This window comes from Telmatherina bonti (genome assembly GCF_933228915.1).
Source record: "Telmatherina bonti genome assembly, chromosome: 17".
NCBI classification, from domain to species: Eukaryota; Metazoa; Chordata; class Actinopteri; order Atheriniformes; family Telmatherinidae; genus Telmatherina; species Telmatherina bonti.
In genome coordinates this window covers 37,435,906-37,452,952 of record NC_136615.1, presented here as the reverse complement: position 1 = coordinate 37,452,952, position 17,047 = coordinate 37,435,906, and the positions used below count along the sequence as shown (strand labels likewise).

At 52.1% G+C, this 17,047-nt stretch overlaps 1 protein-coding gene across 2 annotated transcripts in view; it reads right to left on the bottom strand.

Moving 5' to 3' along the window:
* Positions 1 to 17,047, bottom strand: part of wdr91 (WD repeat domain 91) — a 54,806-nt gene that overhangs the window by 6,620 nt on the left and 31,139 nt on the right. The window contains exons 9-15 of one of the 2 annotated variants that reach the window (XM_079256924.1): positions 12,048 to 12,238; positions 11,921 to 11,975; positions 11,699 to 11,794; positions 11,491 to 11,585; positions 10,492 to 10,645; positions 10,277 to 10,385; positions 3,397 to 3,935 (exon numbers count right to left, since the gene is read on the bottom strand). In XM_079256924.1, the coding sequence (XP_079113050.1) occupies positions 3,814 to 3,935; positions 10,277 to 10,385; positions 10,492 to 10,645; positions 11,491 to 11,585; positions 11,699 to 11,794; positions 11,921 to 11,975; positions 12,048 to 12,238 (822 nt within the window). In that variant the 3' untranslated portion in view covers positions 3,397 to 3,813. Of the gene's footprint in view, positions 1 to 3,396; positions 3,936 to 10,276; positions 10,386 to 10,491; positions 10,646 to 11,490; positions 11,586 to 11,698; positions 11,795 to 11,920; positions 11,976 to 12,047; positions 12,239 to 17,047 lie in introns of those variants that run through there. The other variant, XM_079256923.1, reaches the window with a different exon arrangement.

Sequence of the window (17,047 nt, the reverse complement as noted above, 5' to 3'; positions counted from 1 at the left end):
GCAGCTCTACATGATGGAGCTCTACCTGATGCAGCTCTATCAGATGCAGCTCTACATGATGCAGCTCTACATGATGCAGCTCTACATGATGCAGCTATATCAGATGCAGCTCTACCAGATGCAGCTCTACCTGATGCAGCTCTATCAGATGCAGCTCTACCTGATGCAGCTCTATCAGATGCAGCTCTACCAGATGCAGCTCTACCTGATGCAGCTCTATCAGATGCAGCTCTACCTGATGCAGCTCTACCAGATGCAGCTCTACCTGATGCAGCTCTATCAGATGCAGCTCTACATGATGCAGCTCTACCTGATGCAGCTCTATCAGATGCAGCTCTATCAGATGCAGCTCTATCAGATGCAGCTCTACCTGATGCAGCTCTATCAGATGCAGCTCTACCTGATGCAGCTCTACCAGATGCAGCTCTATCAGATGCAGCTCTACATGATGCAGCTCTACATGATGCAGCTCTACCTGATGCAGCTCTATCAGATGCAGCTCTACCTGATGCAGCTCTATCAGATGCAGCTCTACATGATGCAGCTCTACATGATGCAGCTCTATCAGATGCAGCTCTACCAGATGCAGCTCTACCAGATGCAGCTCTACATGATGCAGCTCTACCAGATGCAGCTCTACCAGATGCAGCTCTACCTGATGCAGTTCTACCTGATGCAGCTCTACCAGATGCAGCTCCACATGATGCAGCTCTACCTGATGCAGCTCTACCAGATGCAGCACCCCACATGATGCAGCTCTACCTGATGCAGCTCTATCAGATGCAGCTCTACCAGATGCAGCTCTACCAGATGCAGCTCTATCAGATGCAGCTCTACATGATGCAGCTCTATCAGATGCAGCTCTACCAGATGCAGCTCCACATGATGCAGCTCTACCTGATGCAGCTCTACCAGATGCAGCTCCACATGATGCAGCTCTACCTGATGCAGCTCTACCTGATGCAGCTCTACCAGATGCAGCTCCACATGATGCAGCTCTACCTGATGCAGCTCTACCTGATGCAGCTCTACCAGATGCAGCTCCACATGATGCAGCTCTACCTGATGCAGCTCTATCAGATGCAGCTCTACCAGATGCAGCTCTACCAGATGCAGCTCTACCAGATGCAGCTCTACCAGATGCAGCTCTATCAGATGCAGCTCTACATGATGCAGCTCTATCAGATGCAGCTCTACATGATGCAGCTCTACATGATGCAGCTCTACCTGATGCAGCTCTACCTGATGCAGCTCTATCAGATGCAGCTCTACCAGATGCAGCTCCACATGATGCACCTCTACCAGATGCAGCTCTACATGATGCAGCTCTATCAGATGCAGCTCTATCAGATGCAGCTCTACCAGATGCAGCTCTATCAGATGCAGCTCTACCAGATGCAGCTCTATCAGATGCAGCTCTACCAGATGCAGCTCTACCTGATGCAGCTCTATCAGATGCAGCTCTACCAGATGCAGCTCTATCTGATGCAACTCTACCTGATGCAGCTCTATCAGATGCAGCTCTACCTGATGCAGCTCTACCTGATGCAGCTCTATCAGATGCAGCTCTACCAGATGCAGCTCTATCAGATGCAGCTCTACCAGATGCAGCTCCACATGATGCACCTCTACCTGATGCAGCTCTATCAGATGCAGCTCTACCAGATGCAGCTCTATCAGATGCAGCTCCACATGATGCAGCTCTATCAGATGCAGCTCTACCAGATGCAGCTCCACATGATGCAGCTCTACCTGATGCAGCTCTACCAGATGCAGCTCCACATGATGCAGCTCTACCTGATGCAGCTCTACCTGATGCAGCTCTACCAGATGCAGCTCCACATGATGCAGCTCTACCTGATGCAGCTCTATCAGATGCAGCTCTACCAGATGCAGCTCTACCTGATGCAGCTCTACCAGATGCAGCTCTACCAGATGCAGCTCTATCAGATGCAGCTCTATCAGATGCAGCTCTACCAGATGCAGCTCCACATGATGCAGCTCTATCAGATGCAGCTCTACCAGATGCAGCTCCACATGATGCAGCTCTACCTGATGCAGCTCTACATGATGCAGCTCTACCAGATGCAGCTCTATCAGATGCAGCTCTACCAGATGCAGCTCTACCAGATGCAGCTCTACCTGATGCAGCTCTACATGATGCAGCTCTACATGATGCAGCTCCACATGATGCAGCTCTACATGATGCAGCTCTATCAGATGCAGCTCTACCTGATGCAGCTCTATCAGATGCAGCTCTACCAGATGCAGCTCTACATGATGCAGCTCTACCAGATGCAGCTCTATCAGATGCAGCTCTACCTGATGCAGCTCTATCAGATGCAGCTCTATCAGATGCAGCTCTACATGATGCAGCTCTACCTGATGCAGCTCTATCAGATGCAGCTCTACCAGATGCACCTCTATCAGATGCAGCTCTACCAGAAGCAGCTCCACATGATGCAGCTCTACCAGATGCAGCTCTACATGATGCAGCTCTACATGATGCAGCTCTACATGATGCAGCTCTATCAGATGCAGCTCTATCAGATGCAGCTCTACCAGATGCAGCTCCACATGATGCAGCTCTATCAGATGCAGCTCTACCAGATGCAGCTCCACATGATGCAGCTCTATCAGATGCAGCTCTACCAGATGCAGCTCTATCAGATGCAGCTCTACATGATGCAGCTCTATCAGATGCAGCTCTACCAGATGCAGCTCTATCAGATGCAGCTCTATCAGATGCAGCTCTATCAGATGCAGCTCTACCAGATGCAGCTCTATCAGATGCAGCTCTACCAGATGCAGCTCTATCAGATGCAGCTCTATCAGATGCAGCTCTATCAGATGCAGCTCTACCAGATGCAGCTCTATCAGATGCAGCTCTACATGATGCAGCTCTATCAGATGCAGCTCTACCAGATGCAGCTCTATCAGATGCAGCTCTATCAGATGCAGCTCTACATGATGCAGCTCTACCTGATGCAGCTCTATCCGATGCAGCTCTACCTGATGCAGCTCTACCTGATGCAGCTCTATCCGATGCAGCTCTACCTGATGCAGCTCTACCTGTAGTCAGAGAGGACGATCAGACTGAAGTAGACGCTGGTTAACTCGTTACTGTCAGATACCACCCGGCTGGTACGCGGGCGATCTAACCAGGAATGCACCGATCCACCTATACGGAGTTCCGATACCGATATCTGAAACCGGAATATTTGCCGATACCAGATGTGTTTATGTGAAGATTATTATGGTTATTACTGCTGTTATAACTGTGTCAGATTTCATTAGGTTTTAATAAATGACCTATCCTTTCTGAAGTTACCTCACCAATACAGATATAATAACATCACAGATCTAATAATTTCAGTTTTATTCTGATTTGGCACATTTTACCTAAATACAACTATAAAGTTGTGTTTTTAAAACAAAGATCCAGCTTTTAGTACCGTGTTCCTCATCGCATGCGGCTCACTGACTCTTGACTTGCGGCTCGTGAAGCAGCTGCTGGCTTTCTGAAAATGCATCTAAACAAGTCATAATGATCCTCAACGCTGCAGTTCTCTCCACAAACAAGACCTGCAGGCTGCTTGCAGAAACTCTGCTGTCCTAACGGCCCTAACTGACCCTGTCAGGGTTGCCAGTTCTGGCTGATTTCAGCTGCAGCGAACTCCACCAAAGAGCTGCTCCGTCGGTAGCTCCGTATATATAATGAAAAAGAAACGCCCACATTCTGGAGGCATTATTGTATTTTCACCACATACTGTTGCATAAGATTGTCATTACTCCGTGTAATATTTAGGATCACTATTCCTTGCTAAAAAGCTCAATGTTACTGATTTGGCAACGTAGCAGGATACGTAGCGTGGCAACACTTTGTTTGGGGGGGGTGCGGGTCTCCTCTTGTCTTGCTATGCTGAGTGCAGCTCCTGTTGAATTAACAGTGAGGATCACTGGTTAGTGGAGCAGAAAATGTCACATTTAACATTCAAGGCATTTAGTTCTTTTAAAACACGTCTGAAGTATAAAACACATCTGCGCTGGCTGGAATGGTGTCGTATCTGGTGTGGTATCAGTACGCTTTTATTAATACAAAGTACGAGTACACACGCATGGTATTGAGATAATAACGATGCTGGTATCGGTATCAGTGCATCCCTACTTATAGCTTGCGTTTAGTCCGGCTTTACCGCTGACTGTAGCCTGCGTTTAGTCCGGCTTTACCGCTGACTGTAGCCTGCGTTTAGTCCGGCTCCACCGCTGACTGTAGCCCGCGTTTAGTCCGGCTTTACCGCTGACTGTAGCCCGCGTTTAGTCCGGCTCCACCGCTGACTGTAGCCCGCGTTTAGTCCGGCTCCACCGCTGACTGTAGCCCGCGTTTAGTCCGGCTCCACCGCTGACTGTAGCCTGCGTTTAGTCCGGCTCCACCGCTGACTGTAGCCTGCGTTTAGTCCGGCTCCACCGCTGACTGTAGCCTGCGTTTAGTCCGGCTTCACCGCTGACTGTAGCCTGCGTTTAGTCCGGCTTTACCGCTGACTGTAGCCTGCGTTTAGTCCGGCTCCACCGCTGACTGTAGCCTGCGTTTAGTCCGGCTTCACCGCTGACTGTAGCCTGCGTTTAGTCCGGCTTTACCGCTGACTGTAGCCTGCGTTTAGTCCGGCTTTACCGCTGACTGTAGCCTGCGTTTAGTCCGGCTTTACCGCTGACTGTAGCCTGCGTTTAGTCCGGCTCCACCGCTGACTGTAGCCCGCGTTTAGTCCGGCTCCACCGCTGACTGTAGCCCGCGTTTAGTCCGGCTCCACCGCTGACTGTAGCCCGCGTTTAGTCCGGCTTCACCGCTGACTGTAGCCTGCGTTTAGTCCGGCTTCACCGCTGACTGTAGCCTGCGTTTAGTCCGGCTTCACCGCTGACTGTAGCCTGCGTTTAGTCCGGCTTCACCGCTGACTGTAGCCTGCGTTTAGTCCGGCTTTACCGCTGACTGTAGCCTGCGTTTAGTCCGGCTTTACCGCTGACTGTAGCCTGCGTTTAGTCCGGCTTTACCGCTGACTGTAGCCTGCGTTTAGTCCGGCTCCACCGCTGACTGTAGCCTGCGTTTAGTCCGGCTTCACCGCTGACTGTAGCCTGCGTTTAGTCCGGCTTTACCGCTGACTGTAGCCTGTGTTTAGTCCGGCTTCACCGCTGACTGTAGCCTGCGTTTAGTCCGGCTCCACCGCTGACTGTAGCCTGCGTTTAGTCCGGCTTCACCGCTGACTGTAGCCTGCGTTTAGTCCGGCTTTACCGCTGACTGTAGCCTGTGTTTAGTCCGGCTTCACCGCTGACTGTAGCCTGCGTTTAGTCCGGCTCCACCGCTGACTGTAGCCTGCGTTTAGTCCGGCTTTACCGCTGACTGTAGCCTGCGTTTAGTCCGGCTTTACCGCTGACTGTAGCCTGCGTTTAGTCCGGCTTCACCGCTGACTGTAGCCTGCGTTTAGTCCGGCTTTACCGCTGACTGTAGCCTGCGTTTAGTCCGGCTTTACCGCTGACTGTAGCCTGCGTTTAGTCCGGCTTCACCGCTGACTGTAGCCTGCGTTTAGTCCGGCTTTACCGCTGACTGTAGCCTGCGTTTAGTCCGGCTTTACCGCTGACTGTAGCCTGCGTTTAGTCCGGCTTTACCGCTGACTGTAGCCTGCGTTTAGTCCGGCTTCACCGCTGACTGTAGCCTGCGTTTAGTCCGGCTTCACCGCTGACTGTAGCCTGCGTTTAGTCCGGCTTCACCGCTGACTGTAGCCTGCGTTTAGTCCGGCTCCACCGCTGACTGTAGCCTGCGTTTAGTCCGGCTCCACCGCTGACTGTAGCCTGCGTTTAGTCCGGCTCCACCGCTGACTGTAGCCCGCGTTTAGTCCGGCTCCACCGCTGACTGTAGCCTGCGTTTAGTCCGGCTCCACCGCTGACTGTAGCCTGCGTTTAGTCCGGCTCCACCGCTGACTGTAGCCTGCGTTTAGTCCGGCTTCACCGCTGACTGTAGCCTGCGTTTAGTCCGGCTTTACCGCTGACTGTAGCCTGCGTTTAGTCCGGCTTCACCGCTGACTGTAGCCTGCGTTTAGTCCGGCTCCACCGCTGACTGTAGCCTGCGTTTAGTCCGGCTTCACCGCTGACTGTAGCCTGCGTTTAGTCCGGCTCCACCGCTGACTGTAGCCTGCGTTTAGTCCGGCTTCACCGCTGACTGTAGCCTGCGTTTAGTCCGGCTCCACCGCTGACTGTAGCCTGCGTTTAGTCCGGCTCCACCGCTGACTGTAGCCTGCGTTTAGTCCGGCTCCACCGCTGACTGTAGCCTGCGTTTAGTCCGGCTCCACCGCTGACTGTAGCCTGCGTTTAGTCCGGCTCCACCGCTGACTGTAGCCTGCGTTTAGTCCGGCTTCACCGCTGACTGTAGCCTGCGTTTAGTCCGGCTCCACCGCTGACTGTAGCCTGCGTTTAGTCCGGCTCCACCGCTGACTGTAGCCCGCGTTTAGTCCGGCTCCACCGCTGACTGTAGCCCGCGTTTAGTCCGGCTCCACCGCTGACTGTAGCCTGCGTTTAGTCCGGCTTTACCGCTGACTGTAGCCTGCGTTTAGTCCGGCTTTACCGCTGACTGTAGCCTGCGTTTAGTCCGGCTCCACCGCTGACTGTAGCCTGCGTTTAGTCCGGCTCCACCGCTGACTGTAGCCTGCGTTTAGTCCGGCTCCACCGCTGACTGTAGCCTGCGTTTAGTCCGGCTTTACCGCTGACTGTAGCCTGCGTTTAGTCCGGCTCCACCGCTGACTGTAGCCTGCGTTTAGTCCGGCTTCACCGCTGACTGTAGCCTGCGTTTAGTCCGGCTTCACCGCTGACTGTAGCCTGCGTTTAGTCCGGCTTCACCGCTGACTGTAGCCTGCGTTTAGTCCGGCTTCACCGCTGACTGTAGCCCGCGTTTAGTCCGGCTTCACCGCTGACTGTAGCCTGCGTTTAGTCCGGCTTCACCGCTGACTGTAGCCTGCGTTTAGTCCGGCTCCACCGCTGACTGTAGCCTGCGTTTAGTCCGGCTTCACCGCTGACTGTAGCCTGCGTTTAGTCCGGCTTCACCGCTGACTGTAGCCCGCGTTTAGTCCGGCTTCACCGCTGACTGTAGCCTGCGTTTAGTCCGGCTTTACCGCTGACTGTAGCCCGCGTTTAGTCCGGCTTCACCGCTGACTGTAGCCTGCGTTTAGTCCGGCTTTACCGCTGACTGTAGCCTGCGTTTAGTCCGGCTTCACCGCTGACTGTAGCCTGCGTTTAGTCCGGCTCCACCGCTGACTGTAGCCCGCGTTTAGTCCGGCTTCACCGCTGACTGTAGCCCGCGTTTAGTCCGGCTTCACCGCTGACTGTAGCCCGCGTTTAGTCCGGCTCCACCGCTGACTGTAGCCTGCGTTTAGTCCGGCTTTACCGCTGACTGTAGCCTGCGTTTAGTCCGGCTCCACCGCTGACTGTAGCCTGCGTTTAGTCCGGCTCCACCGCTGACTGTAGCCCGCGTTTAGTCCGGCTTTACCGCTGACTGTAGCCTGCGTTTAGTCCGGCTTTACCGCTGACTGTAGCCTGCGTTTAGTCCGGCTCCACCGCTGACTGTAGCCTGCGTTTAGTCCGGCTCCACCGCTGACTGTAGCCTGCGTTTAGTCCGGCTTCACCGCTGACTGTAGCCTGCGTTTAGTCCGGCTTTACCGCTGACTGTAGCCTGCGTTTAGTCCGGCTTCACCGCTGACTGTAGCCTGCGTTTAGTCCGGCTTCACCGCTGACTGTAGCCTGCGTTTAGTCCGGCTTTACCGCTGACTGTAGCCTGCGTTTAGTCCGGCTTCACCGCTGACTGTAGCCTGCGTTTAGTCCGGCTCCACCGCTGACTGTAGCCTGCGTTTAGTCCGGCTCCACCGCTGACTGTAGCCTGCGTTTAGTCCGGCTTTACCGCTGACTGTAGCCTGCGTTTAGTCCGGCTTTACCGCTGACTGTAGCCCGCGTTTAGTCCGGCTTTACCGCTGACTGTAGCCTGCGTTTAGTCCGGCTCCACCGCTGACTGTAGCCTGCGTTTAGTCCGGCTCCACCGCTGACTGTAGCCCGCGTTTAGTCCGGCTTTACCGCTGACTGTAGCCTGCGTTTAGTCCGGCTTTACCGCTGACTGTAGCCTGCGTTTAGTCCGGCTTTACCGCTGACTGTAGCCTGCGTTTAGTCCGGCTTTACCGCTGACTGTAGCCTGCGTTTAGTCCGGCTTCACCGCTGACTGTAGCCTGCGTTTAGTCCGGCTCCACCGCTGACTGTAGCCTGCGTTTAGTCCGGCTCCACCGCTGACTGTAGCCTGCGTTTAGTCCGGCTTTACCGCTGACTGTAGCCTGCGTTTAGTCCGGCTTCACCGCTGACTGTAGCCTGCGTTTAGTCCGGCTTTACCGCTGACTGTAGCCTGCGTTTAGTCCGGCTTCACCGCTGACTGTAGCCTGCGTTTAGTCCGGCTTCACCGCTGACTGTAGCCTGCGTTTAGTCCGGCTTTACCGCTGACTGTAGCCTGCGTTTAGTCCGGCTTCACCGCTGACTGTAGCCTGCGTTTAGTCCGGCTCCACCGCTGACTGTAGCCCGCGTTTAGTCCGGCTTTACCGCTGACTGTAGCCTGCGTTTAGTCCGGCTCCACCGCTGACTGTAGCCTGCGTTTAGTCCGGCTCCACCGCTGACTGTAGCCTGCGTTTAGTCCGGCTCCACCGCTGACTGTAGCCTGCGTTTAGTCCGGCTCCACCGCTGACTGTAGCCTGCGTTTAGTCCGGCTCCACCGCTGACTGTAGCCCGCGTTTAGTCCGGCTTTACCGCTGACTGTAGCCTGCGTTTAGTCCGGCTTCACCGCTGACTGTAGCCTGCGTTTAGTCCGGCTCCACCGCTGACTGTAGCCTGCGTTTAGTCCGGCTTCACCGCTGACTGTAGCTTGCGTTTAGTCCGGCTTCACCGCTGACTGTAGCCTGCGTTTAGTCCGGCTTCACCGCTGACTGTAGCCTGCGTTTAGTCCGGCTTCACCGCTGACTGTAGCCTGCGTTTAGTCCGGCTTTACCGCTGACTGTAGCCTGCGTTTAGTCCGGCTTTACCGCTGACTGTAGCCTGCGTTTAGTCCGGCTTTACCGCTGACTGTAGCCTGCGTTTAGTCCGGCTTTACCGCTGACTGTAGCCTGCGTTTAGTCCGGCTTTACCGCTGACTGTAGCCTGCGTTTAGTCCGGCTTTACCGCTGACTGTAGCCTGCGTTTAGTCCGGCTTTACCGCTGACTGTAGCCTGCGTTTAGTCCGGCTCCACCGCTGACTGTAGCCTGCGTTTAGTCCGGCTTCACCGCTGACTGTAGCCTGCGTTTAGTCCGGCTCCACCGCTGACTGTAGCCTGCGTTTAGTCCGGCTTCACCGCTGACTGTAGCCTGCGTTTAGTCCGGCTTTACCGCTGACTGTAGCCTGCGTTTAGTCCGGCTTCACCGCTGACTGTAGCTTGCGTTTAGTCCGGCTTCACCGCTGACTGTAGCCTGCGTTTAGTCCGGCTTTACCGCTGACTGTAGCCTGCGTTTAGTCCGGCTTCACCGCTGACTGTAGCTTGCGTTTAGTCCGGCTTCACCGCTGACTGTAGCTTGCGTTTAGTCCGGCTTCACCGCTGACTGTAGCCTGCGTTTAGTCCTGTCTGAATGAAATGTGGGATGACAGGGTTTCCTCAGCGGTGTGGAGGCAGTGTGATCCGTGGCAGCGACTGTTGCTGCAGCAGGTGTTGCAGAAGGTGAGGAACTACAAAGCATTATCCATAAGAAATCAGTACGTAGTTCTTGTACGATGTCCTTTTTAGCTTTATATTTGGGGACCATAAAAACCTTTCCTTAACGGTTTCTGCCAGATGGACATCTACATAATGTTGGAACCTCAGGTCGCTCCACCAGCTGGGTGTACCTGCAGACCTGCTGGTGTCTCTGAGCCACATCGCTCTGATCACGTCCAGTTTACAGACCATAAACCTGAACTCCTGAGCAGAGAGGAGGAAGCGCTGCTGTAGTTCTTCCCATCGCAGATATTTCTGCTGGAAAGATGCCAGAAATCTGGACTGAGTGGAGAAGCAGGTCCGTGTGTTCTGGTTCTGTCCAACAGCAAAACTAACGTCGGCTGAGACGGGACGCGTCCTTTGCTCCGCTGCAGATCGCAGGTGCGAAGCGACCCGTAGACCCGCCTGTCCTGTGTCTCTCTGATGATGAAGACTAGAGCAGGAAGTGTGTAAATGAGGAGGTTTTCAGCTGCGAGGCTCACCGAACAGCCGGATGACTCCGTCCGCAGCCCCCGTCACCAGCAGGTTGCCGTTGTGATTGAAGGCGGTGCAGTTGATGGCCACCGGTTCAGGCTCCAAGCAGAACTGCAGCTGAGAAAACAGCCTGTCATGGTCAGATCCTGACCCAGAGCGGCCCTGTTGGACACGACTCAGCAGCTGGACCGAAGCAGAAACATGAAATTACACGTCATCCTACCTGCTGCTTGACGGTCTTGGTATCCCATAGCAACAGCTGGCCAGATACCGGGAAAGGAAGCCGAGGCGCCGACTCGACATGTCCCGATCGACCGAGAGCTGCAGCCGAACAGACGAAGGACGTCCCGCTGGGACTGCAGGCCAGAGACAAGATGCTGGAGGAGAAAGACGCAGCATTATTCTGAATGTTTCTCTTCGTACGAGTCACGTTAGACGTCATGTTTCGTCTTCAACGCCTGGCAACGGGAAGCGGACGCTGCCGTCAGTCTAACCACGCCGTTTCTACACTCCCATCATGCACCTTGCTACTTCAGCTTCCACCGTTTTTCAGCTAACGTTGAATTTTCTCCTCAGAATTTGCAGAAACTGGTGGAAAATGGACTTTTCCTTACAACGCCATGGGCAGCACGCCATGGAAACCCAACGCCATGGGCAGCACGCCATGGAAACCCAACGCCATGGGCAGCACGCCATGGAAACCCAACGCCATGGGCAGCACGCCATGGAAACACAACGCCATGGGCAGCACGCCATGGAAACCCAACGCCATGGGCAGCACGCCATGGAAACACAACGCCATGGGCAGCACGCCATGGAAACCCAACGCCATGGGCAGCACGCCATGGAAACACAACGCCATGGGCAGCACGCCATGGAAACACAACGCCATGGGCAGCACGCCATGGAAACACAACGCCATGGGCAGCACGCCATGGAAACACAACGCCATGGGCAGCACGCCATGGAAACACAACGCCATGGGCAGCACGCCATGGAAACACAACACGACTCGTCCCGGCTGTATTTCCATGTTCTCCTTCAGGGCGGCTCACTTCATGACACAACTAAAAGAAAAGGAAGTCGCTGCTTGGTTTTGCCGTCCACCCCGCCCCCTGCAGCGCCATGGCCGCTTCCCCAGCCATGGCGGTGTGACCACACCGTTAGGATCGGGGTCCACGGCGGCTTTATTGCTGACCTCTGTACGTTCATGTTTGCTCACCGAGGATGCGTTTCGTCGATGTTCATCTCATAGAGGTTCTTCTTTGCATCCGTGTCGTAGAGCCGCACAGTGCCGACACCGCTGCCTAGCAACAGCTGACCACAAACACACGCCGTTAGCATTGTTGGGAGCGGCTAAACGAAGGTCGGCGAGCAGTTTCTCCATGCAGCTGCTCGCAGAGTTGGGAGGAGCAGATAAAGGCTCTTACCAGCCTGTCCGGTTTGGTGGCCCACTCCAGAGACAGGAGCGGGGACTTGGACATGATGGTGGCTTTGGTCTGCATGATGGGGTTGAACGACCAAACCTGAGGAGGAGGAGAGGAGGAGAGGAGGAGGAAGAAGAGGAGAAGGAGAAGGAGAGGAGGAGGTCTGTCATGTCAGCTTCAGGTAGAAAAGTACAAGTCTACTAAAACAAGTGATCCTAAAACAACCTTTATGACTCCATCTACATCCAAACTGGCAACGCGGCGGCCGGAGCAGTCCACCCTGCGGATCAGAGGCAGCAGGAGTAAAACAGAGATGTCTGTCATCCCTCGGGGCGAGCGAGCTGAGTCCTACCTGCAGTGCATGATGGAGGAGTGGTGTTCTCCATACTCCTCCTGGCTCAGTTTGATGAACGGCTGTTCCACCGACAGACCTCCTCCCTCTGCTCCTGGTGCACAGCTCCTGCTGCTAGAGGGCTCTGGAGGTTCGCTGGAGGTCTCAGCAGGCGTCTCCACATCTCCCACCTCTCCTCTCCTGTCCTGGAGCTAAATCAGAAAAACCCTTTGAGTGGCGTGATGTGGTCGGCCTCGTTCCCGCGGAAACAGGTGCAACACATGCATCTGGGTTCCGCAGGGCCGGATGTCTTCATGTGTCTGGTTCCCACCGGGGAAACCTCCGAGTTCAGGTTGTTCTCAGGGTGACCAGAGACCCGACGGAGGAACCGAACACAGCGAGCCGCCAACGAACCAGGAGTTCATCTCACACCATTTGTCTTGAAGAGCCAGTCTGAGCCGCGTGTTGCTGGTTGCACTGGTTTGTGACTCAGGTGGAAAATGGTGCACCAGCCGCCTTCCCATCATCCATCCATCATCACTCCATCATCCATCCATCATCACTCCATCATCCATCCATCATCACTCCATCATCACTCCATCATCACTCCATCATCCATCCATCATCAATCCATCATCACTCCATCATCCATCCATCATCACTCCATCATCCATCCATCATCCATCCATCATCCATCCATCATCCATCCATCATCACTCCATCATCCATCCATCATCACTCCATCATCACTCCATCATCCATCCATCATCACTCCATCATCACTCCATCATCCATCCATCATCAATCCATCATCAATCCATCATCCATCCATCATCACTCCATCATCACTCCATCATCACTCCATCATCCATCCATCATCAATCCATCATCCATCCATCATCCATCCATCATCCATCCATCATCAATCCATCATCACTCCATCATCCATCCATCATCCATCCATCATCCATCCACCATCACTCCATCATCACTCCATCATCCATCCATCATCCATCCATCATCACTCCATCATCTATCCATCATCACTCCATCATCCATCCATCATCCATCCATCATCACTCCATCATCCATCCATCATCCATCCATCATCACTCCATCATCCATCCATCATCCATCCATCATCCATCCACCATCACTCCATCATCACTCCATCATCCATCCATCATCCATCCATCATCACTCCATCATAACTCCATCATCCATCCATCATCCATCCATCATCACTCCATCATCCATCCATCATCCATCCATCATCACTCCATCATCACTCCATCATCCATCCATCATCCATCCATCATCACTCCATCATCACTCCATCATCCATCCATCATCCATCCATCATCACTCCATCATCACTCCATCATCACTCCATCATCCATCCATCATCACTCCATCATCCATCCATCATCCATCCATCATCACTCCATCATCACTCCATCATCCATCCATCATCCATCCATCATCCATCCATCATCACTCCATCATCCATCCATCATCCATCCATCATCCATCCACCATCACTCCATCATCACTCCATCATCACTCCATCATCCATCCATCATCCATCCATCATCCATCCATCATCACTCCATCATCACTCCATCATCCATCCATCATCCATCCATCATCACTCCATCATCACTCCATCATCACTCCATCATCCATCCATCATCCATCCATCATCCATCCATCATCCATCCATCATCACTCCATCATCACTCCATCATCCATCCATCATCCATCCATCATCAATCCATCATCACTCCATCATCCATCCATCATCCATCCACCATCACTCCATCATCCATCCATCATCCATCCATCATCACTCCATCATCCATCCATCATCCATCCATCATCACTCCATCATCCATCCATCATCCATACATCATCCATACATCATCACTCCATCATCACTCCATCATCCATCCATCATCCATCCATCATCACTCCATCATCCATCCATCATCACTCCATCATCACTCCATCATCCATCCATCATCCATCATCATCACTCCATCATCCATCCATCATCATCACTCCATCATCACTCCATCATCCATCCATCATCACTCCATCATCCATCCATCATCCATCCATCATCCATCCATCATCACTCCATCATCCATCCATCATCACTCCATCATCACTCCATCATCCATCCATCATCATCATCACTCCATCATCCATCCATCATCACTCCATCATCCATCCATCATCATCACTCCATCATCCATCCATCATCATCACTCCATCATCTATCCATCATCACTCCATCATCCATCCATCATCATCACTCCATCATCCATCCATCATCATCACTCCATCATCACTCCATCATCCATCCATCATCACTCATCATCCATCCATCATCACTCCATCATCCATACATCATCCATCCATCATCCATCCATCATCACTCCATCATCACTCCATCATCACTCATCATCCATCCATCATCACTCCATCATCCATCCATCATCACTCCATCATCACTCATCATCCATCCATCATCACTCCATCATCCATCCATCATCACTCCATCATCACTCATCATCCATCCATCATCACTCCATCATCCATCCATCATCACTCCATCATCCATACATCATCACTCCATCATCACTCCATCATCACTCCATCATCCATCCATCATCCATCCATCATCACTCCATCATCCATCCATCATCCATCCATCATCACTCCATCATCCATCCATCATCCATCCATCATCCATACATCATCCATACATCATCACTCCATCATCCATCCATCATCACTCCATCATCCATCCATCATCACTCCATCATCACTCCATCATCCATCCATCATCACTCCATACATCACTCCATCATCACTCCATCATCCATACATCACTCCATCATCACTCCATCATCACTCCATCATCCATCCATCATCACTCCATCATCACTCCATCATCACTCCATCATCACTCCATCATCCATCCATCATCACTCCATCATCCATCCATCATCACTCCATCATCACTCCATCATCCATCCATCATCACTCCATCATCCATACATCACTCCATCATCACTCCATCATCCATCCATCATCACTCCATCATCACTCCATCATCCATCCATCATCACTCCATCATCACTCCATCATCCATCCATCATCACTCCATCATCACTCCATCATCACTCCATCATCCATACATCACTCCATCATCACTCCATCATCACTCCATCATCACTCCATCATCCATACATCATCACTCCATCATCCATACATCATCCATCCATCATCACTCCATCATCCATCCATCATCACTCCATCATCCATACATCACTCCATCATCACTCCATCATCCATCCATCATCACTCCATCATCACTCCATCATCCATACATCATCCATCCATCATCACTCCATCATCCATCCATCATCACTCCATCATCCATCCATCATCACTCCATCATCCATCCATCATCACTCCATCATCACTCCATCATCCATCCATCATCCATCCATCATCACTCCATCATCACTCCATCATCCATCCATCATCACTCCATCATCACTCCATCATCCATCCATCATCACTCCATCATCCATCCATCATCACTCCATCATCCATCCATCATCACTCCATCCATCCTCCATCCATCCATCCATCACTCCATCATCATCCATCATCCATCCATCATCCATACATCCATCCATCCATCATCACTCCATCATCACTCCATCATCCATCCATCATCAATCCATCATCACTCCATCATCCATCCATCATCACTCCATCATCACTCCATCATCCATCCATCATCAATCCATCATCACTCCATCATCCATCCATCATCCATCCATCATCCATCCATCATCACTCCATCATCCATCCATCATCCATCCATCATCCATCCACCATCACTCCATCATCACTCCATCATCCATCCATCATCCATCCATCATCACTCCATCATCTATCCATCATCACTCCATCATCCATCCATCATCACTCCATCATCCATCCATCATCCATCCATCATCCATCCATCATCACTCCATCATCCATCCATCATCCATCCATCATCCATCCACCATCACTCCATCATCACTCCATCATCCATCCATCATCCATCCATCATCACTCCATCATCACTCCATCATCCATCCATCATCCATCCATCATCACTCCATCATCACTCCATCATCCATCCATCATCCATCCATCATCACTCCATCATCACTCCATCATCCATCCATCATCACTCCATCATCACTCCATCATCACTCCATCATCCATCCATCATCCATCCATCATCACTCCATCATCACTCCATCATCCATCCATCATCCATCCATCATCACTCCATCATCCATCCATCATCCATCCACCATCACTCCATCATCACTCCATCATCCATCCATCATCCATCCATCATCCATCCATCATCACTCCATCATCACTCCATCATCCATCCATCATCCATCCATCATCACTCCATCATCACTCCATCATCCATCCATCATCACTCCATCATCACTCCATCATCACTCCATCATCCATCCATCATCCATCCATCATCACTCCATCATCACTCCATCATCCATCCATCATCACTCCATCATCACTCCATCATCCATCCATCATCCATCCATCATCACTCCATCATCACTCCATCATCCATCCATCATCCATCCATCATCCATCCACCATCACTCCATCATCACTCCATCATCCATCCATCATCCATCCATCATCCATACATCATCACTCCATCATCACTCCATCATCACTCCATCATCCATCCATCATCCATCCATCATCACTCCCATCATCCATCCATCATCCATCCATCATCACTCCATCATCCATCCATCATCCCATCCATCATCCATACATCATCACTCCATCATCACTCCATCATCCATCCATCATCCATCCATCATCACTCCATCATCCATCCATCATCACTCCATCATCACTCCATCATCCATCATCATCACTCCATCATCCATCCATCATCA